Here is a 26,441-nt window from a genome sequence, read left to right as displayed (position 1 = left end):
TGTTATTTCTGCATACAATTTAAGGGAAATTTTCTTGTCATATTTGATTCACATTGATAGAGAAAACCAACTTTTCACCAGTCTGCCATTACTATTTCATTTTATCAGCCCCTTGTGATTGCTACTATACACCCGGTTTGTGATCAAGATATTGAAATGGTCACACAGGTTATGCTTGTCCATAGAGAATGTATTTCAATAACTAGTTAAATGCATGATATAATGTTGTATAGTGACCATAATAACCTTTCACGAATTCTCATTTAATTTATCCATCCTTCAGTTAATTTATTTCCGGCCCAGTCCAAGTCCAAAATTATGCAGGTCAGGTGACTTGGAAATTGCTAGATGTAGACGGTGTGAGTTGGTATAAATTGTATAGGTGTAAATGTGACTGTGAATACACTTTTCTGTCTGTATTAACTGTGTTCCTAAATGGATGGATTAATCAACATGCATACATTTCAAATAATCCTGCATTAACAAACTGACATTTGTAATGAGATTTAAGATAAACGCTATTTGTGAATGTCATTAAAACAAGAGACAAGGTGTCAAGTACTTATCAACAATCATACTTTACAGACAGTTTTTTTATTAAAGACAAGAAGACCAAATGCTGTACAGCTACTAAGCAAATATAACATGCTGTTTTATTGGGGGCTGGGTAAACCCATGTACAGTAGGTAGAAGCAGACGGTTCAAACAAGGACAAAAATAACCATCAGCATCATTTTCCCTGTTGGATGGTTGAAATTTTGTCACAAGCTAAAATTATTGGACATAATTTCAGAGAGTTTTACTGAACCATACACTGACTTTACACACTATTAGTATAACAGCACAGATTAAGAGCAAGGAATACAATTATGTAATGGCCTGGATTTTTTAAATGTGCCACAGATGTTTGCAGAGACTGCCGAAAAAAGCTTCATATGGGATACTCACTCACACAATCTTGATTGCGTGTACTGCGTGAAAACAATTGCTTTTTGTTTATTGATGCCATTGATAACTAATGTTTTTTTCACCAAAGTGAACAGAATGCTGTTATCTATGAGGGTTGAATGACACACTGATGTTTTACATTCATTGGTTTTTTTTGTGTAAATCATTAAGCATATTAGGCTTGTGTATTATCATCCTTAACAAGAGTTTCAAGCCACAAGGGTGTCAAGCCATGCATGAATTTTTGACCCTGAACATTTTGAAATAACACCATCTAGTGTTTGACCAATAGAACTTTTTTTGCAGGGATAAATAATCTGACCTTTTCTTTCTTTTCTTTCCAGGAGATCTTCATGAAAATGACAAATCCAAACATTCTTGTCATGGTTGGATGCCAGTAAACTTAAGACAATGGAAGGAGAAATCACACTAAACTCCACTGTTAATACCAGTACAACGGACATCCATCTGGCCACCCACAGTCTCTGGGAGGTAATCACCATTGCAACTGTGTCAGCTATAGTCAGCCTCATCACCATTGTGGGGAATGTTCTGGTAATGCTCTCCTTCAAAGTCAACAGCCAATTGAAGACAGTGAACAATTACTACTTGCTGAGTCTGGCAGCTGCGGACCTCATCATTGGTGTTTTCTCCATGAATCTGTATACCTCTTATATACTGATGGGCTACTGGGCTTTAGGAAACCTTGCTTGTGATCTTTGGTTGGCACTGGATTATGTAGCTAGTAATGCCTCAGTCATGAATTTGTTGGTGATCAGTTTTGACAGATATTTCTCCATCACCAGGCCTCTGACTTACAGGGCCAAACGGACTCCCAAACGAGCTGGGATCATGATAGGTTTGGCATGGCTGGTATCTCTTATTCTGTGGGCACCACCTATCCTCTGCTGGCAATACTTTGTAGGAAAAAGAACAGTGCCTGAGAGACACTGCCAGATCCAGTTTTTCTCTGAGCCTGTGATCACCTTTGGGACAGCGATCGCAGCCTTTTATATCCCTGTGTCAGTCATGACAATCCTATACTGTCGAATTTACAAGGAGACAGAGAAGAGGACCAAAGATCTGGCAGAGCTTCAGGGGATTCATTATCCCACAGACTCAGGGGTCATTCAACCTCAGAAGACCATTATTAGATCCTGTTTTAGCTGCAAACTAAGGTCAACTTCACATGACAGGAATCAACCCTCTTGGTCATCCTCAAGCAGGAGCAATGCTGCCAAGTCAGCAGCAACCACCAATGATGAGTGGTCCAAAGCTGGTCAGTTGACCACCTTCAACAGTTATGCCTCCTCAGAAGATGAGGACAGACCCGTGTCTCCGGGGGCCTTTCAGCCCTCCTTCAGGAATCAGGCTTGTGAGACCAGCAAGAGTGGAGTTGGAAGTGAGAATGAACAACTCAGCAGCTATGAAGATGACAGCTTCTTTCAGGCACCACCCAAAAATAACTCTCAGAAGAGCAGCAAGTGTGTCTCCTACAAATTCAAGCCTGTGGCCAAAGATGTTCATGTGGAGCACCAGAGCAAAAATGGAGACACCAAAATGGCATCTTCAACGTTCTCCTCGGCTGAGTCCATGAGTGTCCCATCCACGTCCTCGACGTCTAAGCCCATAGATGTCACACTAAAGAACCAGATCACCAAGAGGAAGAGGATGGTGCTGATCAAGGAGAGAAAGGCAGCTCAGACTCTCAGTGCTATCTTGTTTGCCTTCATCCTTACATGGACGCCTTATAACATCATGGTGCTTATTTCCACGTTCTGCTCTGACTGCATTCCCCTTTCACTCTGGCACCTAGGCTACTGGCTGTGCTACGTCAACAGCACAGTCAATCCTATGTGCTACGCCCTTTGTAACAAGACTTTTCAAAAGACCTTCCGCATGCTCTTGCTCTGCCAATGGAAGAAGAAAAGAATTGAGGAGAAACTATATTGGTATGGACAAAACCCAATTGTCAACTCCAAACTTACATGAACTTTTTTTTTTTTTTTAAATGGTGTATGACGATGGCTGTATATGTTTGTATTAATAGCCGTGGCTTTATGAACTTGAATTCTACATAGTAGGTGATACTGAAAGTAAAAACAATATATCAAGCAGTTGGTACAATTTAAATAGAGCCCTCATGAATCAGTAGGTCTGCTTTATTCTATGTTAATGACTGCTCAAACTACAGAAAAGGTGGAGCATCAAAAAATTATCCCAATATAATTAGTCACACTATAGATTCTAAAACATAAGAAATGCTAGCATTTTCCCCAGAGTTGATACTCTAATGTACAAAATGCCATAGATTAACATACAGATTATTTCATATTGTACTGTGTTTGTATTCAAGATTTTGATATTTGGAGACCACAATAAAGTTGTTCCAATCTAACAATTTACGCTGTATATTAGCTTAAAAGTGTGACAAAATGCCAGTGTCCCTCTGAGGTCGATGCTCTTACTCACAAATAGTCATGTACAGATATGTTTTATTGTGTTTGTATTGCGGATGCACATTTCGGAACTGCTATTTCATTTTAAAAGGGCTAATACAGTGAGTGTCGTCCTGATGTCAGAATCTGCTTGCTAAGTCAAGATTGTAACTTAATGATAATCAAAGCCTTTTCACATGTGCCATTGCCATTTGTCAGATTAATAGACATAAATTCAGTTTAAGTATTTTCACATACATTTTTTCCTGCCATTTCTGTGCTACTAAATGTCACAGTAAAAAGTAATGATACATTAATTATATTACTGGCATTAATAAATCAACCACAATAAAACCTACTGGTTAAGGGTTCAAATACAAACTGAAGGACATGGTAGTCATTTTACTTACACTACATGATAAACTTGCTAAACAATGTCTGTGTTTACAAGGGGAATGGCGTGGATTATTTAAGAGCACACATTGTTTATTATAATCTGTTTATAACTTTCCATCCTCAGGACATTCTCTTTCTCTTTGAGCATTGAAATACAGTATTTGTTTTTCTCTGAATTGCTGTAGCTAAATCAATATGCCGGTATTTCGTCACTGTATTTCTGCAAACTTGTAATGTACTGTGGCAAAGTTGATTGATTGTTTGTGAAATGTTTGTTTTGAAATTATGTGAGCATTGGATGGGAGATATTTTCCATGTGTCATAAGCTATAATGTCATGAAACACTGTAACTGTGATAAACCTGAAATCTGCACTTGCAATCTGGGAAATGAAAGAGACGTTTTGCTTCAAGTATACTGACTGAAACAAAGCTAGAGCTAGTATGTACCACATTTTTACACTGTTTCAAGTTTGTGATTTTTTTGTTTGTTATCTTCGGTATTTTGTGATCATGTCCATGGATTTCTGAATAAAATGTGGTGAATTGAATGTAAAGCACAAAGACTATGAGGAGTATGTATTTGACGTCATGCACTGTAGTATTTGCTGGATCGATAACCTAAAAAATCCTAAATTCTTGGCCCTGAATAGTAGCCCTATGTCACATAGTATGACAGGTCCTCAAAGATGCTGTCCTCATAGCTCATCCTTTTTGCAGTCTTTACTGGGAACCAGTTTCACGGTGTCTGAAGGTCTCACCATCATCCATGCATACTTGCACAGTCGCTCCTTGTTGCAGTCCTTTTGCCAGTAGATGACATTCCTGCGGTTCAGATTGGCGCCAGCGCAGGCGTCATACCACCAGCCACCTCCTGCCACCCCCTGGAACTCCAGCTTGGCGCAATTCTGGAAGTAGTTGTCATTGTCTCTGTCTTTAGTTGTGAATTTTTGGTTGTCATGTAGATAGTTCTCTGTGTCTAGGGTCAGGGCATCAATGGCAGTGCCCTGGAACAACCCCAGCCTCAGCCTGTATGCTGAGGCTTCATCCTCCACCAGAAAAGGGTCATACTCCCCCAACTTGGTGATGGCATCTCGATCTACTAGTTTTACTCCCAGTTTGTAGCGCCCAGGGCCACGGGTGAGCTGATGAAGGTATTCATTCCCAAGCCAGTGATCACCAGTGACACCCCCAAACCCATGCTTGTATTCAACCCAGGTACGGTCGAAATTCACGCTGCTGTTCATGGTAATATGCTGCACAACGGTCCATCCGCCCTCCTGCATGGCACAGTAAGCCACTATAGGGGAGTCACCTGGTTGGATCAGGTACACGCCATCTCTGGCCTGGCCTGAAGAGGTCATCAGCATTTCATGGCAGTCTCTGGGCAGCACTGTTGGGAAAATTAACATATCAGTCATAACCATGAATTAGTGAAAGGATATTGCACTCACTTCTTCAATCTGTCCTATCCATTTGATGGCACCATATTTAACACCTCCAAATGAATACTTTGACTTTAAAAACTATAATGTAAAAAAAGGAAGTACAATGACACCATTTTACCAGCTTTTTGTTGCAGTATGTTAAAAGGCCACTAATATTACAGATCAAAGTCAGTGTACTTATTATGAGTAGTAAAACTTTTGTGTATAAACATTTGTATAATGTCTTATGTGGCTCCGTAGTATCATTGTCAAGTCTGGAAAAATAACCCAGACTATGTCATAGTGATGCCATCAGGGTTATTTACATAGAAATTTACACCAGAAAGCCTGCTTAACCAACCAGGGATGTGAAAATTAAAGGTCCAGTGCAAAGAATTTAGTAGCATCAAGGTTGCAGATTGCAACAAACTGAATACACCTCCCCTCACCCTCCACTTCCAAGCATATGGGAGAACCTACGGTGGTTCTGAACAACACAAAAGGCCCTCTTTAGAGCTGGTGTTTGGTTTTTCCATTCATGTGTACTGTAGAAATATGACAGCCTCCATGGAAAAGGACCCGCTCCCTATGCTCATTCTAAGGTAACAAAGACACAACAATTTTTCGTTTCTTGGGATTATACATTAATTAAAACATACTTATAAATATTATATTCCATTTCTGCCAAGTCTGTTCCACTAGATGCCACTAAATTCACACACTGGACCTTCAAAAGATGTGGGCATTTACAAAAGAGATTTTTCCTGACACTGACTCAACAGATTCCTTACTTTATAGAAATGCTATGTCACAAAACATTTACCTAATACATTTTTTTTTACACAATTATGTTTACAGCTAAAACATAATTCATTTTAAAGTAACAATAAGAAATTTGGTTCATTCAAATTAAAGAATGATGTAATTATAAACCACCATTAAAATAGTGATGATGCAGATTTGCAGACAAAGGTCAAATCTGCCATGTGTTTGCTTGTCAGGAATTACTCATTACAGTACATTGATGGGAACAGCATGCAAACACTGTTTTGAATGTCTCCCAGGTAATCATCGTAAAGCCTTGATCAATTGCTAGTCTTTTACAACTTTTTTTCTGACAACACTTATCATTAATGAGTCACTAAGCAATTTGGGTGTACCGACTGGAATTTGACCCACACCCACAGGAGAATCCATACAGCATGTAAAAGCAATCACTGGGCTGTCACACACAAATACAGATTATCATCATCAGCCAAAGTTAGGAAAATTCTCCACAAGAAGCATTTAAAGTCCTCAACAAATGCAAACATAAACATAAAGTAATTGAGAAAAGTGAAAGACTTGACATAGTTATACCTCTCATTCCACGATTCAGGACCAAATTGTGCTCATCTAGGGGAAGGAGATTCAGGTTCCCCGCTTGGAGATGCTCCATGTCAACTCCAGCCAGACTAAGCAGCAGGAGGAGCCCTGCTAGCAGTCTGCATTTCAAACACTTCATTCTTAACCTTCACCTGCTGACAAACCATCAGTGTTTAGCAAATGATACAGCAATCCTCTTTTTTAATTCAGCAAACTTAACTAAAAAACACAGAACAAAACTGTTAAGAAAAAATAACTGAAGATGGCTTGAAAAATAAAATGAATGAACTTACCTTCAGTACAGCCACCTGTATGAGGTGATAGAGAGTAAAAATATGTTTTCTGTACCCAAATCTTCTCTCACGCTTCTATTGTTTTACTCCACGCTGACTGAATGAAAAACACTCAAATACAAACAACGCTGCTGAGTGCTTAGTTCAGATTCAGAGTTCACTGAATTGCAGGTCCATTCACAGTGTCTCCTGCCCAGTCCCAGCTGGACTTCAGCCTCAGGTTCACAAAACAATGGCAGACACCAACCCTCCACTTATCTGTGTCAAGTGAGATAAACCCATGTGTAAATGGGGAGATATGAGCCATGTAAACGCATATCTCTCCCCGACTTCAATCACTTCAACTGAATGAGGCCGAAGTCCAGCTGAGATTCAACCATAGTGGTTCAAGTTAAATCTGCTGCTGGTGAGCTGACAGCTCAACTCAGTAGTACAGTGTTAAGTAGAATCATATGTATAGTTTCACTTGTGTTGGGTGCAACAACAAAAAAATCACAAGAACTCAATTTGAAATACAAACTGTATTCATCACAAATGGAGTGTTCAAAAGTATAGACAGAGTTTCTGTGGAATGATTGAAACTAAACAGTAAATGACCTAACAAAATCCTACTTGGTCAATGAATACAATCATATCTAATTTACATTTCAAGTCAGTACTTCAACTGTTTCAATTACTCTGAAAACCAATAAATACATCAAGTTTCACCAACATTTTACTGCTACAGTACATCTTAATGGCACCTCTCTGTGGAGGCAACTGCAGCTCCTACATGAGGGGGTTACTAAAAGAGAAAGATGTAATCTGGTTCTTCATTGCTGTCAGGTGAGTTGAGACAGGAAAGAGTCAATGACCTGAGGGAAAAAGATGATTCATTTAAGACAATTTCTTTTTGTATAATTAAATTTAAGGCAAACAATGACTGTGTTTACATGCACACTAATATTCCACTATTATTCTGAATATAACAATATTGTGAATTTGTCCTTTGTCATTAGTCATGTGAACAGAATATTTAGTTTGGATATTCCAAATTAGGCCTAATTCCATATGTAGCATTTTCCAATTAAGACATGCAGGATACATTTAGGAGCATTCTTTGGACATATATACAGCCCATTTGGAATATGCATCTCAACTGGGTTTTTTATTGCTATTTGTGACACATGGCTTCTTGCCTATTTATGGTCAGTTCTGTGTTCAGTATAAAAACTGACTAGCCAACAGTTTGCAAGGCTGGGGTAAAGACGCATGCTCTAAATGAAAGCCCACATTTCTGCTCAGAAGGAGAAACATTCCTACTTTTCAACCATTTTGAAAGACTTCAACAACTTGCAACATATCAACAGGTTTTTGGATATGCACAAATATTGCAAGAAGGTGGTTGAGCAAATTATAGCGGGAGGCTGTGTTCGCACGGTCAAACAAGTCCGTCGCTGGTGGAAAACTTAGAAAAAATGTGTTTTGATCGGCACAGCTGCATGTAAACAGGAATATTAGTGTAATATTCATTTTCATTAGCCATGTAAACAGCTTAATAGCAATATTGTCCTTTTCAGAATATTTTGTGCATGTAAACATGTTCAATGACAGTACAGTAGTAATCTTCTTTTCATAAATGCAACACTGACCTTTGCCATGCCTCCAGCAGGTCCAGGAAATGATTTCAATAAAGGCTCCTGATGCCATAATTCCAATAGCTGCTGATTAAAGACTTGGAAATTTCTGCAATAATTGAAACAATGTTAAATAAAAGATGTATACCACAACAGTTATATATCGTGATCTACACATTGATTGTGCATAATTTTGAAAATGGTGGCAAAGTGTGGCTATATGTGTATATGTGCAGGGTTCACTATGTAATATAACAGATTATATATAAGATTATATATTTTTAATTCTTTATAAACAATATATTTTGTTCATTGTGTCCTAAATTGTTTTCTGCTTTGTTAACATAACCTTTCTTGGATATACAGCATTTATCAGTTAAAAGTATCTTGCAGCTCATAAAACACATCATCACTTACTTATCCAGTGGAAGCTTTGTTGATCCATTACAGCCACTTGCTATGAGTTCCTCCCACCAGTTTTTCAAAACTGAATTTATCCACTTTAAGCCAACAATGACGTAGCTGTGAGATCAAAAGACAATCTTAAATTATTTACATTTCTGTAAGTATCCTACTACAAACTGCTCTTTCTTCTTTGTGCATATTAATTTTAATATGGTTGCATGCCCGACCAAAATAGCAACACTCACTCTTCATATGGATTGCTGAGTACTTTCCTCACTAAAGGAATGAGGTCAACACAACAGCCAATGGTAATCACGGGAGAATCCTCATCGATGCTGCAGAGAAAATTACATTTAAGTAACAGTTTCTTAAGTCATAGTCAGTGTTACTCAGGATCTTGCAAAATGTAACACTTACCTTTTGCTTATCAGGGGGAGAAAATCAACAAACACACCAGTGTCTTGGATTCTGTGTAAAGACAGTGAGGTAATGACAGTATTATAAATGAGTGAACATACCGTAGTGCATGTCACATGTACAAACCAACTGCACACTTTGTACCTCAGGAAGTATGTCAACAGCTCTCCAATATTTCTGTGCCATAATGTTAAGGCTACTTTGAGCCTTAGATGTCTTCCGAAGAGCACATTAGTCATTGTGTTATGATCCCTTGTGAGCTGAAAAAAACAGTACGGTTCAGTTAGTTTTATCTGCATATTAGTAACAAAGTAATTCCTTTAACAACCACAACACAAGGGACAGAGACATGGTCTGCACTATATTATTTCTGACCTCAGTGAGTGTAGAGTACTCGGGTTGTTCAGAACCAGTTCTCCCTGTCCTGTCATTATTGTTGACATTAAGTGGGAACTCCCAAAGGTCCATATCAAATATCTCCTGTTTCATGTCCTGCAAGCAGTTCATCTCATTCTCCTTGTTTGCCGCATCATAATTTCTCCCAGACCCGAGCTGCTTCTTTCGAACCACCGTCAGATGATGGGTCTTCCTTTTACAAGACACTACCCGCTTCACTCTGCCAGGGTTGTTGCCTGAGCGACTCACTGGAAACCTGGGTGGGAGGGAGTAATTGTTCAAAAATTCTGTAGAAAGCCAAATGACACAATGCACTTGCTGTCATGTCAACATAAAACATGAATAACATACCTTTTTTTGTTGAACTCCTCATTTTTATCACAATCCCCCTGTAAATAAAATAATCATAAATAGCAGTGCTGGTCCAGAATACAGAACAATCTCTATGTATTACAATGTGCCACCCAGCTCACCTGTTTTGTGTTTCTCCCATGAGGATAGCTCACTCTGTACTGGACTGCATCGTGCAGGAAGGCATGTTCAAAATGTTGGTACTCTCCGTCTTCACTGTTGGAGTCCATTAAACCTAGAGAAACAGAAGCCTTTTTAATTGCCTTTTTCAAAGCCCTTTTTAATTGGGAGTGGTGAAGGAAGTATAGTTTCCTTACAGAAGTATTATCAGAAAAAGTACTTTTTAATAACTACTATACAATTAGGTAGTTTAGTCCAGTGTTTCCCAACCTTGGGATGGGCCTGCCTTCAAAGGGTCCCAGGAGAAATGGCAGGGTTGTAACATTATTAAAGGGGGTTGAAAAAACAAAGTTCTGCTGTCTCTGAACTTTAAAATGTTACCTCTTTGGACTTCAAACTGTTATTTAAATGAAACCATCTAAGGGGTTAAGAGGGGAAGTCACTCTTAGTGGAAATGCAAAGAAATCATCTGAAATGTGATTTGGAGCACCACTTAGATCAAGCTTTTGGTAAATGGTAGCAAGCCAAAAAGGTTGGGAAAGCATTAGTTAAATCTTTAACAATGCATCTTTTATAAATGTAATATATGTTTTTCTTTTATAAATGTAATATATGTTTTTATATAAAATCTTGAACTGAAATGTTTGAGTGACTATATCCATCAAATAAATGTAGTGGAATATCAAAAGTAGCCTACAAAAATAAATAAATGCATGTGATTTGTATTGCACTTTTAATTTAAAAAGTGTTACAGCATTACAAACATAAAAAGAAAATAAGAGAGAATTCTTTATCTCTATACATCTAGTCAGCGCATGTATACAGCATTGTGTTGTCTTTAGTTGGATACAATATGTTCAATCCTTCAGTTTCATGCTCCAGATATGTGCGCCGAGCTCAACTTCATAAAACACCATTTCCCATAATTCACCTGGACATTGTTGTCGTCTGTACATTGACGTAATCAGGAACCTCTCCTCGAGCCAAACAGCTGAGTTGTGTTGTGAGTGTGTTTTTAAGTTACAAATTCAACATTGAGCTAACATATTCAGGTCAGAGAGTGTCTGTGCTTTATGAGAATCTCATCCATCATCGTTCAACTGTCAGGGTAGTTCAAACACAACATAAACGGCTCTATTGTGTGTAGCGTTAGAGCTAACCTACCGTAGATGTAATTAACTAATGGCAGCCACAATAACAGCTCATAAAATAAAACAAAATCACTTGGTCAATACGGTTTAATGTCACAACCCGCGGTCAACGAAAGTATTTTAAAAGTGCGCTAACTTATAATTGCATTACAACACAACACTTTAAGCGAAACAAATTGCGTACCAAAAATATCTATAGTAACTCACTCACCTTGTTTTCCTTCCCTTAAACAGAGATAATAGAGTTAGACTTTCCCTTTGATTAGTTTAGTCGACTGCCAACTAGCCAACAACCGATGATACCACCCAGTTATAACAGAATAAAGCATCCTATTCATTACGCAGCTGATTTAATCAGCGCCCCCTAACGATTATATTGAGACAAGCAAGAGTACTAAATTCAAAACCAAACAACTCATTAAAGCAGATGTCCAGACTAGTTCAGTCATGCTCCCAGCCACTCATCTGATCTAACTCATGAATGATAATGATGTTAGTACAGCATCAACTGGAAAGACAGCTGTCTGATAAATGGGATCAGCTGGTAGGCCTATGGTGTTTTGGCTCAAATGAAACTTAAGTTCAAACCTAGCCCATGACCCTGATGGTGCCCTTTATCCTGATCAGAGGAGCGTATCAGGTGACTGCTGTAACGCTTCATTGATTTGAGGCAAACTGTGGCTTGTGGGCTCACCTCTGTTGTACCTGTGTTTACTTTGGCAGCAGTGTTTTGCTGAAAGGTCAATGAAAATCAACATCAGCTGCTTTTATTGACACATCATCTCTTTCCGTGCTGTTCTTGCTGACTCTGCTGTTTTGATTCTGCAGTTTCATCATTCAGGTGGGGGGGGGGCGCACAATGTAAAGTGGCACTGAGGTAAGGTGTTTGACTGGAAGGCTGTACAGATATAATTATATGATATGATTTAAAAATAGTACACTAATCCACTTTGATTTTTATTAATGGCTAGGGTCATATGATGTTTTGCACACAAGCTTTGGAGATCATGTGATTGCAGTAACAAAACAGTTTCATTTCCTGGCTGTGTGTGCATTGCTTTCACCAGGCTTGCATCCCTGCAGTCAAGTGTTAAAATGGTGCCTGTTTATGCTGCCTATGCCTTGTTGAGCCTTGCACCCCTGTTGGTGCTCGGTGTTCCTCCCATTTGGATCCAGCCAGAGCAGGTGCACCTCTCCTATCCAGGTAAGTGTTTGAATTGTTTCCATCAGCCTCATGTGTTTTCATTTAAGGGCACTATTTCCCTTTAGTAATTCATACCTATATCCAGGACATGTGGATTGTATATTTATATATGTTTTGTGCAAAATACTCATTTGATACAACAACTTAAAACATTGAAATTCTCAGAAGTTTATTTTCAGTTATCAAAAAAGTAATGAATATGTAGCTAATTTAATGGTTGATAAAGCAAAATTTCCTGCTGAAGTGTGCATAAACTCCTATGCATAAATCATTTAGAGTAAAGGCACCAGATAATTTTCTGAACTTCCACACATATACAGTAGCCAATGTTAACCTTGGTTCACACAGCTGGTGCAGCATAAATCTGTGTTCATTCCTTATGAAGGTGAAACATGTGGTAATCATTTAATGAGTAGATGTCCCGATGAAATGAGCACCTGGCCAATCATCAGCTTAACTCAGCTTTCTGACGGTTATATCTCGCCAAAGGCAAGATCAAAGGCGCCGCTCTTGCACAAGGTCAGCATTTTCATAAACATCTCTTGGCTATTATAAATGCATCGGTAAGTGAATCCAGTCGTTCTGTCAAATCAATTTGCATCACATTTTCAGTAATTGAGCTTTTCTTCACAGGAGAGCCAGGTTCTATGGAGGTGACCTGGACCACTTTCAATAAGACAGAGAGTAAAGTGGAGTACGGCTTGCACGGCGGTCGCCTCTTTGAGTTTACAGCCAAAGGTGACGCTACTCTATTTGTGGACTCTGGAGAAGAGAAGAGGAAGCTCTACATCCACAGAGTCATTCTCAAAGGCCTCAAACCTGCTGCTACTTATGGTGGGTGTGGCTTTAATGCTGCTGACTTTCTTTTATTGTCCTGCCAGACTGTCTCATCATACAAAAACAACATGACAACAACATAAGCTTATTTTATTTCAGTGTACCACTGTGGCAGTGATGTGGGCTGGAGTGACGTGTTCTCCTTCATTGCCTTGAATGACAGCACTAGTTTCAGTCCCAGGTTTGCTCTGTACGGTGACCTGGGCAATGAGAACCCCCAATCTCTGGCTCGACTGCAAAAGGAAACGCAGCTCAGCATGTATGACGCCATCCTACACATAGGTAAGCTCCACACTGATAAAAATATTACAACATTTCACCGATGCTGTATTAACAATTAATGGGGCTCAAAGTCAAATCAGATGCTGCTCATAGCATTAGTCATCCACAGGTGTTTGGCACAACTTACAACAGATTGCAGTTATCATAGCTCAAATCAAGAAAACTACCAAAGAGCCAACAAATGTCTAAAAGACACATTTTATAGCATGATGGTAATTACTGTAATGTACAAAGCATAATAATACCTATTCATCATTAGTAATTTTTACTTTTGAACAATATGGGTTGGATGCCAGGGAATACAAAGTTTCCCTTACAAACATAATGCATTGTGCCAACATTTGTTTGCCCAAAAAGGTGATTCTCTGGCTTTGTAGCTTTTGGACTCTTTAAATTACAACAGGAAGGAAAAGCAAAGTGTTATGTTTCTGTTATAAGGAGAAATGAAGAGGCCAAGAGCTCAGTTTCATGTGCAAGTCCAGGAAACTGTATGGTGCTCCTTGGAAAAGAAAAAAAAAGACTACAGAAAAGAAAACAATCTTAAGCACTCAATAGTTGGACATATTGGCTAAAACGCTGACCAGTTTCCACTTCACAGGGTCTTCATCAGGGCGGAAATAGTGAAACAAAAACCCTCTCAGGTGGTTTTAACCAATATGCCCAACTAAATAAAGACTCTTAATAGAACTTCTCTCCTTGCTCTGCCTATTGAGTGCCTGAAAAATGTTTTTTAGACACTGAGTTAAACACAATTTTCATGCCACTTTTCAAGTTGACAGAGAATCAGAATATAATATACTTTAAACAGTGAGATCATTTGTTTGTGGTTAACAGCAGTCCATGAGATCTATTGAAGGAATAGTTTGATATCTCGGAAGATATGCTTAATTGCTTTATTGTGGGTTAGATCACAAGATGGTTGTGTCTCATGACTAAATATGGCTGAATGTGAATCTAGAGCCAGCAGATGATTAGCTTAGCCTAACTGGAAGCAGGAGGAAAGCCTGACACTGTCCAAAGGTAAAGCACCTCTAAAGTTCACAAAATATTCAGTTCCAGCATGTAAATCTCTGTAAAACTACAAATTGTCGTTAAACCTAAGTTCTTTCGCCTCAATTATAATAAGGCTTACAAACAAGATTTACTGTGTTAATTAGCGAGCTGTGAGGTAGGTTTAGAGATAAGGTTTAGTTTAGAGGTAGGCAGATATATTTACGTTTGAACAGCGCCAGGCTACCTGTTGCTTCAAGTCTTAATGTTAAGCTAAGTTAATTGCCATCTGGTAAAAGTGTTATTGATTTTATTTAACTCTCTGCAAGAGAGCAAATATTTCCCAAAATGTCAAACTTATCCTTTCAGTCTGTCCATGTTTGATGACAAAACAAGGGTGAAATTAAGGAAAACTTTCAGGTAAACACAGCATCTGGGGGAATAATTTTTCCACAGTTCACCAAAGATATACATATCGTTGTCATTTTTACAGTGCCAACAAGTAAAACTCCTAAAAAACTTCAGCTATATATTCTAACCTATGTGATTTTTTTGTTTAACAGGGGACTTTGCCTATGATATGCATGAGGTACTCTTCTGTCTTTCTAATATCATAAATTCTGATTGAACCTGTACCAAGCTAAGATCACTGACCGCAAATTTCTTTCAATACCTTATACTTTTAAAGTCACTCTGATATTCCACTAATGCCACAATGACAGATGAGATAAGCCACTTCACCTTTCTCCAGTGCCCCCCTTTCCTAAACCAAACCACTGTTTATTATCAGTGCATAAAAAGGCCCCCAGCTGTGGTTTAGACACACAGTTTATAAGTAGCATTACTGTGAAATGCCATAAGCCGCTGGTGAAAGATGAGCGCTAGGGTCATGTCACCCAACTATTTCATGAATAAAGTAGCACCATTCATAACCCCAAATCTTAAATCCCAATAACATATTTGCTCATTTGAAAAGCTCCCAGCTGTCATCTTCCAGATTTAGTAGACATAACCTTGTCTTGGATGCTAATATCATTTTTCCTGAATTTATTAATGCATCTTTTTAAATATGGAGGGAATGCTAAATGCAATCAGCAGACTTCTGCAAAAATTAATAACCGTAATACATCCAAGCTGTGTCTTCAGCTGGAATGTGCAAGTACATCCTGCGGCTTCACTGATATTATAAATAGAAAAACAGAGAAAGGGAATTTTGCTGCTTGTACATCCTGGGACGCAGGATGTGCAAGTACATTCTGCGGCTTCACTGATATTATAAATATAAAAGCAGAGACAGGGAATTTTGTCTAAAAGGTTGCTAATGGCTATGGCAGGTAAAAGCCATCAGCCCAGCAACGAACCACAGTATGTTTTTAAAAGCTCTGAAGCCAGTATTAGGATATCTAAGAAAAAAGAAAACACTGCTGGTTTCAATGAGGTTTGTTTGGTATGCTGGTATGTTGCCGAAGCTGTCTGGAAAATCGACTTATGCAGTTTCTTAAAACGAATTTGGCTGAATGTGGATGAATGGAGAAAAATGAAACAGTCTTGTGTAACGGGAAAATCTTTTTGCGTCATGTTTAACGGCTGAATGACACTGTTCCAGGATAATGCCAGGATTGGAGATGAGTTTATGCGGCAGATCCAGTCCATAGCAGCCTATGTGCCCTACATGACCTGTCCAGGCAACCATGAAGCTACATAGTAGGTGGAACTCAAATTAATGTCTTTCTTCTCCCTCTCCCACAGCAGTATAATTAATGGGTTTGGGCAAATACAGCAGTACATGTTGAAAGACTTGCCTGACGGCCCCCTGACAAATTGTATTTAGAACTGGCTACTGTAAATGTGAAATGTGTGCTTGTGTGAAGCCCCAAAAAATAGTTTTTCCGCCATAGAGAACACTTTGGTCTGCCGAAAACTCTTCACTGTACCATTTGAACAGATGGGAGCTATTTTGGTCTTTAAAGGCTGGAGCAGCGTCAGGAACCACTAGCATCTAAACAAGGCAACGCTCTCCAAAACAAACATTTATCTGACTGGGAATCATAAGCTCACTATCTGTTTTTTTAGTTCCCAGAGACGGCTTGTGGTGGTGGGAACATAGCATTTTGACTCATCATCACTGAATGTGCTGAATGTGCCTGGGAACTTTTGTGGGCTGAGAGACAGATCAGTCACTTCAGCAACATAACTCAAATTTAGAGTTGAAGCAATTAGTACATTTAATCACATTGTTGATTCAAAATTATCAGTGCATTTTTATTATAGATTAATCAAGCCAATTAAGCCAAACATTTGCTGCTTACAACTTCTTAAATGGGAGGATTGGCTGCTCTTCTTTGTCTTATATCATCGTGAATTGAACATCTTTTGGTTTTGGAGTGTTGCAAGCAATTTTAAGACTAATTCACAAAATCACTTTGGGGATTGATGGAAGACATTTTTCACAATTTTCTCACAGTCAATGCAGTGAGTTCAGTATCTATATTTTGCTGTATTCATATTTTAGCTTTTTAATTATGTCTCTAAAATGCTGCCTAATTAGGCCATTATTTGAGTGAATTTGAGTTAGCTTGCAGCTGTTGCAAAGAATGAATCCACCTGATTCCGATCTAAATTGCAACACAGTCCATTACCTCTGGCCTATTATCTGGCCCTCAGATAACTGTGATAGGCCACCTTGTTAGTCAGAGTTTTTTTTCAGTCATTCTTTCCATTTTGGAAAAAATGTGCAAGATCAGTTCAATGGTATTTTGTTTAAAATGATTAAAGATGATGTACAGAGTAGAAAGAGCCAATCTTCAGCACACTTTATCCTGAGGATCAGCAGCTAACATGTCCTAAATTCCAAGCACATCTGCCTATTTTACTTGTGTACATCTATGCGTTTTGAAAGGTTTCAAGGTGCCTGATGCTGGACCATAATATTTACTTGCCCTTAGAGACAGTCCTCGTCTGGCCTCACCATGTGTAATGTGACTACTGCCTGGTCTTCATTATGGAGCTGCTAACAGTAGTCTCTTTTTCTTGGCGCTGCATCTTGACATAAGAACCTGATATCAAGAACCAGCTCACTACATTACATAACCAGAAATCCATCTCCCTCTCCTATACCTCAATGTGTGTTTTGTTCCGTGGTGTTGTGAAGAATCCAAAAACTCCCAGCAGCCGACCTCTGCTTTTCTTCCTTGCTTTCTGTTGTGCTCTCACTATACTTCTCCTGTTCCTCGCTCTTTCCAACCTCAAAACCTAACGGCTAAAAGGCAATTGAAACAGGGCAGACCACAAAAGTTTTCAGTCAGCATTCCAGCAGGATGAGAACAGGGGGTCCACAGAAGATGCTAAGACCTCCATCAAGACTGTCTTTGTTTACCAAGCACAATGTATGGTTCATCAGGCCGTAGGAAGAAAAGGGAAATAACTGTCGCTGTTTGAAACAATGTCTTGTGATGGGAGTTAGTGGTACGCTGACAACCCCTGCAGCTGCTTGGATTAAGCAAGCACTTCTACGATTCCAAAACTCATCAGATGATGAAAAGAAAGATTTGATTAGCAGGGAAAATGTTGTTGGATCAGTTTAAATGTCATGTCGTTCACATTGAATTTGACATCCACCAGATTTCTATCTCGATCTCATTTTAACGGAAAAGCGAACACACATGGAAATAAGCTTCCTATGGGTTACAGAGAATGACTCACATGCTGTGTCGGATTCCCATTGTGCAGATTAATGAGACAATTATAAGCTTATCATGTTTGTACTCAATCAGATTTTCCACAGCTGAGCCATGAAACAAGAAACTAAAGCCTACGATTGACTATATTATTTAACTTAAATTTATTATGTCTGCCTGTTATTTATTTCTACTGACCAGACAGTGCCTACTCAGGTTCCTTTAAATGTTTACTGGTACCCTTCCTAGCCACAAGATGGGAGTATACACCCATCATATGACTGTTTCAAGGCCAAAGTCAAAACTTGTGCCACTGAGAAATACAGATCATCACAGGAGCAATTCTTACCATGTTACTCTTTACTTAAATAAGTTTATGGTTCCGTTTGGATATAATATGAATCACAATAATTACAATTGATGCATTGTTGTGAATTATGTTTTTATCTTTTAAAATATTTTTCCTACAATTATAATGAGATTTTAAATTATGGCCATTTTTTTGTTGAGGATTGGAATGATTTGGAGTAATAATAGTACAAAGAACGTGTCTAAGATGAACATAAACAAGAGTAGTGTTTCAAAGGCAGTGCTGAAAGATCACAACTCACAAACGTTTGCTGGATTATCAAACTGGCCTCGGCCACTTATTCCTGACCTCAGTGTCCACACAAACTATAGGTTTCATTAGCTGTACTTATTTAGCATTAGTGAAGCTTTCTGCGATCCTCCTTTGTCTACCGACCTCTGACCCCACCGTTCTCCAGTTACCCATAACCCTACATTAACCCAGATTCAATGCAGAGATCTGAATTGTCCTAGTCTGTCCTGGGCTGTTGTCCAGAATATTGCCCTTTTTTCTCCTCCTTACATAAGATAGGAAAACAATCATTCCCATCACCTTGCTTAGTAAATGGCCCGTGGAAAAGACTGGCTCCGGCTTTCATCCTGAAAATAAAAACCTTGAAAAGAGACTGGCGGATTGGCATCAGGGAGAGTTTTCCATGCAAGAGTTTTTCCCTTTTTGCGTTGTGCACCCATTGTAATTTTTGGACATTACTGGTTTAATGTGGACAATAGTCCTCTTTGATATGCTTCTCCTGGGGTTTGGCTTTCGTTCATCTTATTTTAAAGGACATGTCTGGTGCAGTGAAAAGAGTGAAATTAGGAGTGGCCTGGTGGTCACATTGATAGATAAGTGTAGGGGTGGACTGATCACTGCAAGTATCCTTCTCATGTGGATCAAGCAGGAACCAAATGGACCTGACGCTAAAACCGCTGTGGAAGTGCCTTAAGATGTGATGCCTCTAATGACGACTGGATCTAAAATGATAGTTTTCTTTTATGTCATGGTTTGCAAAGGGTATATTTTGAGGCTTGTTTTCTTGACTGACAAGTGCATCAGTGTATGAAACTCAGCTGTGGTGGCTGCCACTGGCTCATACCATCTCGGCTCCACCCAGGGCTCCCCCACTTTGTCCAGATTTTGATTATCTGGCTCCAGTAACTGACCGCGATGTCAGAAAATGCAGTAAACACAGATCCTGAAGTTTAAAACATCCCTTCAAAAACATATGAGTGAGGTCATGAAAGCCATGTCCATGTTTTCCTCCTTTAATTTGTAGAAGCAGCCAGTGATAGCCTGAGTTCAGCACAGTGCACGCTGTTTCTGAAAAGGCTGGTGTTCGTTTTTTTTAAAAGTTTGAAGCAGATGTTACCACCACAATTTGATGGTCATCTTTATCCGGTGATATACCTCCCTGAGTTTTCTGCCAAGTTGAAATGAAAGCTAAAAAGAGACCCATGACAATAGAATTGCTCCAAAATGAGAGTTATTGTAGGAATTGGTGGTTCATTTTCTTTTATAGAAAAGCTGAGAATAATGTGATAGATTGCAATTAAGCTTTTCTTCAAGCTTGCCACAAATTAGAGAGGAGAAGTCTGTGGTGTAAATTGCTGTTTGTTACATATATTCAAGAAAAGTAGATTGTGTGATCCGCCCATCTTAATTACTTTGTCCTTATCTCTTTTGTTCACAGCAACTTCTCCAACTATAGAAATCGCTTCAGCATGCCAGGCCAAACCGAGAGCCTGTGGTACAGGTAAGGGAGAAGGAAATATCTCAGTACTATGGAATAACAGAATATTTGAGTTGTTGCCTTGGTTAAGATGGAGTGTAACATTTTTAAGCAGGTGAAGGAACCACAAGCAGTTTTGGTCAGTAAAAGAATGATCCACATCAAAAGAGGCTGCAAGCCGCACAGAGAGGGGAATCATTTTTTCCAACATGGGCCCCATGTGGAGTATCATGTGAAAGTTTGCCAAACCTCCTACTGTATTTGAGTAACCATTAATGAGCTGTAAGAGGCAGCTCAGGGGAATTGGTAGCAGGGGAGTGCAGAGCTCCCCTCTTAGTTTAATTTACCTCTCCAATCTCGGGGACTATACAAAGGAACTATACATATGACTGTCTGACTCATAGCAAACTACAGACCTCTTTCTCTCAGACAGTAAGATAATACCTTGCTAGACCACAGACCAGCTGCCCGCTCTTCAGTTCCTGCACCAAGATGCAGACAGGCCCACTGGCAGAGAGCCCTTCGGTCATGTGCATGGTTAGGAACAAAGGGAGGCAGAGGGAAACGCCAGAGAATCAATCTGAAATCCCATGATCAACACTGGAAAGTGTTCAGTTTTTAACAATAAAGTGCACATGTACAGTGCACATGCTTTTCCATTAACCCTATACATACAGTGCAATAAGGTCCTATGAGTAGGCCCATAACAGAATCGCTCCATCTTCTTACATCAAGTAAAAAATACAACCCTACCTAACCTAACCCTACCTCCTATGCTGGCTAAAACGATTGAGAGACATAAGTGTGCATTAATTCAGAAAAGTGAATCATCTGGCGCCACATTCAACAGCAACATGCCAGCCACACAAGTGTGGAGTGTTTTTCACACTGATAGTTAAAGTGAGGCCTGTTCTTGCTTATCATCCAACTTCCAGCATGCCTCCTCTACTGGTTCATGGTCATGTGTATCACTTTAATGTTGTGTGTCCACAGCTGGAATCTGGGGTCAGCTCACATCATCTCCTTCTCCACTGAGGTTTATTTCTATCTCGAATTTGGCATGGACCTTATCTTCAAGCAGTATGAGTGGTTGAAGAAAGACCTGGAGGTTAATTACCATACCACTTACCATCTGTTGATGATGGCTAAGTGTCCTCTTTTGCACTCCTCTCTGTCTCCTTGTAGCATTGTTTTCCTCCATTTTAATATATTATATACTGTAATATATGTCAAAGGAAAGTAACATAAATATTGCTGGTTTCTAATTCTGTTCCAAAAATGTTGCATTACCTCTGTCTTCTCATCTAAATCTAGTACAAATTTACATTGCGTGTTTCCTTACTTACTTAGGAGGCCAACAAGCCCGAGAACAGAGCAGTGCGTCCATGGATCATCACCATGGGACACAGACCCATGTACTGCTCTGATGACGACCAGGATGACTGCACCAAGTTTGACTCATATGTATGTAACCACAGACCACTTAATGTACACAGAGCAATGGTGTAAAGATTACTTCTGATTTTGTATCAAAATCATGCAGACAGGTAGTTTTATAGATTCTGTAGATGCGAATGAGTATGTACATAGCACAAGACATTAAGAAATGCTTTAAACTTTGAGTGTCAATTGCACTCCTGCTTGGTCCTCAATTGGGGAAACGTACTTTATAATAACTAAACAGCATTCCTGATGGCAGACATGTTATATCTAAGCATAATTATTCACTTTTTGTTAATTCGACTATGTACCTGATGTGATTTTATTTGATTTAGCCAAGCAAGAGAATCCACCCACAAAGCACCCTGGGCTTTTTTTGCAGTATTTTCTTAGTTATGCAATTGTCTCGTTAAAGGCTTTACTGGATTATATAAAAGGTATTTGCAGGATATATTTTCTGCTGTGTTCCCCGACACTTTAAATGCCTTTAAATGACGTGTCACACGTGTTGCAGGCTGGCCAGTCCACATTGAAACCCAAAAGTACGTTGAGTACGGTATGCTGTCATAATCACTGTAATTTGGACCTAATAGTTTCCACTTAAACTTATTTCTGTCAGCACTTGGCACTGTTTTGAGAGAGGCTGGCATGGGCATGATGGAGCTGTATCAGGTAGTGTATCAGGTATCAGGTAGTTTTTTGGATGTGGATGCCAGTTCATGCTGTCAATGCTTCTCTCTGTTATATCTCAGGTTCGGCTGGGACGAAAAGACATCAAACCACCAGCTCCTGGTCTAGAGGATCTATTTTACCGCTATGGTATGGTCTCTATTACACAACCAGCTGTGTACCACTAATGGGTGTTTAGGATCACAAATTTGCGCGCTCAGACAGCCTAATGTCCTAACAGTTGCAGAGAGCAGAGCAATCCAAACATCCTTTATTAAAAAAGCAGGCATTTGGTCTGGCTGACATCCCAACAACCCGTTTCCAAATGTTTTTCCTGTATTACATTTCTCAGACTTTTGTTTGTTGCATTTAATTATTTAACTTGTGGTGGAACTTGAAAGTTTTGGTTGCTCTGATCTTAAGCTTTTGTTGATCGCTGAGAAATCTCAAAATTAAATGGGCAGTGGATCTGAGAAGCAGGAGATTGCACAGCAAAATATGTTTAATTGAGCTCTTTTGAGAGTTATTTTTTCTATATTTGCACACAACGGAGGTTGCTGACTATCATCAAATGTCTTTCACAGGCGTAGATGTGGAGTTGTGGGCACATGAGCACACGTATGAGAGGCTTTGGCCAGTCTACGGTGACAAGGTCAGTCCGACATTCTTAATTTACAACATTCTTACTTTTTTTTAGTTTTGAACCAGCGAAAGAGACTTGCTGTGTTTTTCTTTTTTAGGTGTACAATGGAAGCAAAGAGCAACCTTATGTGAACCCCAAAGCTCCAGTGCACATTATTACAGGCTCTGCTGTGAGTACTTTCATGTCACTGTATCACTGTTAACAATTATCCAGATGAATCAATGTATGAATTGACTGCACCATCAAAAACAATGTAGTGTATTGTACACAGTCCTTTCTGTGCAGCAGTTGTTCAGCCACATGAATTTAGCAACAGCTGTTCAACTGGTCGATTGTTTTCTGATGTGGTGGAGAGGAGCGCAGGGCATGCTTCATCATTTGACCACAGAAGGATTAGTCATTGGCATATCGAAATGCAGACAGATTCACACCGAGGCACAGCCACAGTAAATGTCACAGAGGGCTTTGTGGACAGAGAGAGAGAGAGAGAGAGAGAGAGAGAGAGAGAGAGAGAGAGAGAGAGAGAGAGAGAGAGAGAGAGAGAGAGAGAGAGAGAGAGAGAGAGAGAGAGAGAGAGAGAGAGAGAGAGAGAGAGAGAGAGAGAGAGAGAGAGAGAGAGACTAACAGATTCAGTTAAATCACTGTTGATTCGTTTGCAGGGCTGCAGAGAGAGGCATGACAAGTTCAATCCAAACCCCAAAGACTGGAGTGCTTTCCGCAGCACTGACTATGGCTACGCCCGCATGCAAGTGGTCAATGCCACCCATCTTTACTTGGAGCAGGTGTCTGATGACCAGGTGAGCACACAAGAGAACTCAAGCACAAGCACTACACACCAAAGGTGAAAGGAGGGATTTTAAAGTAATAACAAAGACTTTTTTGTGTTCCAGTATGGCAAGGTGATTGACAGTATATGGGTGGTGAAGGAAAAGCATGGCCTGTCTGCCTGGTTCTGAAGAAAATTCTGCTGGGGAAATGCACTTTAAAATTGAAACAAGCACATTTTGTCATACCAAATCATAACAGAAATTACAAATGTTTTCACTCCTGGTCAACCAGCTATTCAAATTAAGCAGGATTTAATCTTTTGATTTCTTACTTGGTCCACATTGTTTTATCCAGTTTAAAGACCCATTATTTGAGGACCACTTGCTGTAAATGTACATAATGTAAATGTGATTTGCAAACATGGCATTAAAATCTGTTTTATGTTTTAATAAATCCTGATTTTTATATGCATGCAAAGTTCTTCCTCCAATAAATTATTGTTCATCACTGTAATTTAACCTTACTTCTTTCAATTCAGGTAGATCTTGCTCCATTCTGTGCTAACTAAGTAATGTATTGATAATAGCCAGACAGCAAGAGTCTGGTAGACACTCAGCCACAGTCCTTTCTGAGCATATTTTTATGTTAAAACCTGGAAATACACTTAGACAGATCAGGTCTCTCTTCTATCATCCTATCAAGATGACAGAGTCTACCTTGGCTAAACCTATCAGGATATTGGAAACACATTTAATTTGTCCATCTGTGTTGCCGCCCAGACCTGACACAAAAAGACACATGGAAGTCTCCGCCTACACATAGGGTTATTATGTAACTCAGGGATGCTTGTGGCTTGGGCACATGCAGAGTGAGAGAAGATGCTTTTCCCAGAGGAGTGTTGCTCACGCCATGACTCTCACCACAACGGTGGTATTAAGTCCCAATAGCAGCACGCCACCACTGATTAATGTTGGCAACAACCAGTACGGCTCTGTATGCATCTGTGTTTTAGGTTGACAAGCTGTCTGTTATTGCCAGAGTGTAATCATCTCTGCATAATTCTGTTGATCCAACATAGTCTACATATACAAAATAAATGATTCATTAACACTACAAACATAAGTTAACTTACAGCATGTTATTTGGCAGACATCTGTATCTAAAGTACATGCAATACTATGAGAAAATACATGTTAATCAATAATAGAAATGCCAAAAAAACCAACCAGAAAAACACTATGAAGACACAACAGTAAGTCAGAGAAGTCAAGAAGAGGTGGGTTTTGGTTGAAAATACAAAAGTAGCCAGGCGTCAGTAACATGTCTGCAAATCCAACCACAGATTTGTTGAACTTTTCTCTGATGTCGACACCCCACAGCGCAGTGGTGTCTGGCAGAGGAAAGAGACACAAGCATACAGTGATCACACCTCACACTCACATGCTCTTGGTGTGCCTACTCACTGCTAACTGCCACTTACACACAGCTCCATGACTGTAAAAGTATCTCTGTAAAGAGGTCTCACACCACTGAGTTCCTACCCTTTGACCTGCTCATGCTGTACTCAATATATTGTTGTCACCCACTGAGTGAGAGACACACAAGGAAGAGGCGCCGAGTACAGACTGCAAAGGCCAGCAGGGGTGCTGGAGAGGATATATAGTATGTGCTTCCAGACTGCAGGCTTGATTCAATTATTGTATTTGTTTACAATTGTTAGCAACTGCATTTATAGTCCAATAAAAGTTGGTTGTTTCTAGTTTGTCATCTATATACAAAGTATGGTACAAAAAATGGATAGCGAGTTCTTGCCTGAAATAATGAGCACGTCACGTGGCGCACACGTTCCTTGTCATTTACTTCATGTGATTTCCTAAAATGCAGAAGAAAACATTGATCCCAATCCAGGAAAAAAAGGAGCAAGGAGAAAATAACATGTCACTCCAGATCGCATGTCTGTTGCTGAAATATGATATACTTATTACCGCCTATGATAGAGGCACAGCAGGATTGTGGTTTTGTGGTAAAAGGCCCTTTGTTGACAGAAATTGATTCTTGCCTTTCAGGCAGGACAAGGGCAAGACAACAACTTTTTAGCACTTCCTTGTCTGTTTCATGTTAGCCAATTTATTTCCCACCACCATGGCCTTAGGCAGGTCAGAAATGAGCTGTTAGCTTGTTCCGACAAAACTCTCTTTGAGAATTCTGTCTTCACAGTTTCAGACATTAAGCATAAAGATAACAATCCTTTAAAATACCCTGCTTCTCACTTTTATTTTGTACTGATCAGTGAGGTTGCTGTGGTTATAATAGGTCAAGGAAATACGGTGCTTTCTGCTACATTTGACTGAAATTCACTCTCTTAGTCTTCATAAGGTTAGTTTAACATTGGAATTCACTGCCAGTTAATGACATACTAAACCGGACATTTTATCTGATTAGACTACTAATCTTCCATAAATCTTGACATGACCACATAGCCTTCTCCCATCAGTAACTTCAACACCACCAGCTAATTTGTAATGAAACATC

The 26,441-nt window shown here is 39.4% G+C and overlaps 4 protein-coding genes across 6 annotated transcripts; 2 read left to right on the top strand and 2 right to left on the bottom strand.

Moving 5' to 3' along the window:
• The first annotated feature begins 529 nt into the window (after positions 1–529).
• chrm5a (cholinergic receptor, muscarinic 5a) lies at positions 530–2,963 on the top strand. Its single transcript, XM_062440421.1, has one exon. The coding sequence runs from the start codon at positions 1,360–1,362 to the stop codon at positions 2,938–2,940; it is 1,581 nt and encodes a 526-aa protein (XP_062296405.1). The 5' UTR covers positions 530–1,359; the 3' UTR covers positions 2,941–2,963.
• Positions 2,964–3,061: 98 nt separating this feature from the next.
• Positions 3,062–7,133, bottom strand: zgc:194887 (uncharacterized protein LOC571819 homolog). 2 transcript variants are annotated; one of them, XM_062440423.1, is made up of 3 exons: positions 6,866–7,133; positions 6,567–6,727; positions 3,062–5,173 (listed from the first exon to the last, which is right to left on the bottom strand). In XM_062440423.1, exons 2-3 carry the CDS (start codon positions 6,709–6,711, stop codon positions 4,479–4,481), a joined length of 840 nt encoding a protein of 279 aa, XP_062296407.1. In that variant the 5' UTR covers positions 6,712–6,727; positions 6,866–7,133; the 3' UTR covers positions 3,062–4,478. The 2 variants fall into 2 exon arrangements, with proteins under 2 accessions (XP_062296407.1, XP_062296406.1); XM_062440422.1 differs by having other exon boundaries at positions 3,065–5,173; positions 6,567–6,724; positions 6,866–7,131.
• Positions 7,134–7,380: 247 nt separating this feature from the next.
• Positions 7,381–11,960, bottom strand: LOC134000659 (KATNB1-like protein 1). The gene is made up of 10 exons (XM_062440082.1): positions 11,533–11,960; positions 10,173–10,285; positions 10,051–10,088; positions 9,679–9,955; positions 9,448–9,563; positions 9,304–9,354; positions 9,132–9,221; positions 8,899–9,003; positions 8,497–8,590; positions 7,381–7,719 (listed from the first exon to the last, which is right to left on the bottom strand). Exons 2-10 carry the CDS (start codon positions 10,278–10,280, stop codon positions 7,687–7,689), a joined length of 912 nt encoding a protein of 303 aa, XP_062296066.1. The 5' UTR covers positions 10,281–10,285; positions 11,533–11,960; the 3' UTR covers positions 7,381–7,686.
• acp7 (acid phosphatase 7, tartrate resistant (putative)) lies at positions 11,124–24,362 on the top strand. Of its 2 annotated transcripts, none has more exons than XM_062440081.1 (14): positions 11,124–11,173; positions 12,389–12,525; positions 13,159–13,359; positions 13,462–13,644; positions 15,198–15,223; positions 16,241–16,338; positions 20,351–20,413; positions 21,383–21,497; positions 21,740–21,853; positions 22,582–22,648; positions 23,083–23,150; positions 23,239–23,310; positions 23,801–23,938; positions 24,032–24,362. In XM_062440081.1, exons 2-14 carry the CDS (start codon positions 12,417–12,419, stop codon positions 24,095–24,097), a joined length of 1,320 nt encoding a protein of 439 aa, XP_062296065.1. In that variant the 5' UTR covers positions 11,124–11,173; positions 12,389–12,416; the 3' UTR covers positions 24,098–24,362. The 2 variants fall into 2 exon arrangements, with proteins under 2 accessions (XP_062296065.1, XP_062296064.1); XM_062440080.1 differs by having other exon boundaries at positions 11,128–12,198.
• The last annotated feature ends 2,079 nt before the right edge of the window (positions 24,363–26,441 follow it).

Source organism: Scomber scombrus, chromosome 19 (assembly GCF_963691925.1).
Source record: "Scomber scombrus chromosome 19, fScoSco1.1, whole genome shotgun sequence".
NCBI classification, from domain to species: Eukaryota; Metazoa; Chordata; class Actinopteri; order Scombriformes; family Scombridae; genus Scomber; species Scomber scombrus.
This window is presented reverse-complemented; position numbering and strand designations above follow the sequence as displayed.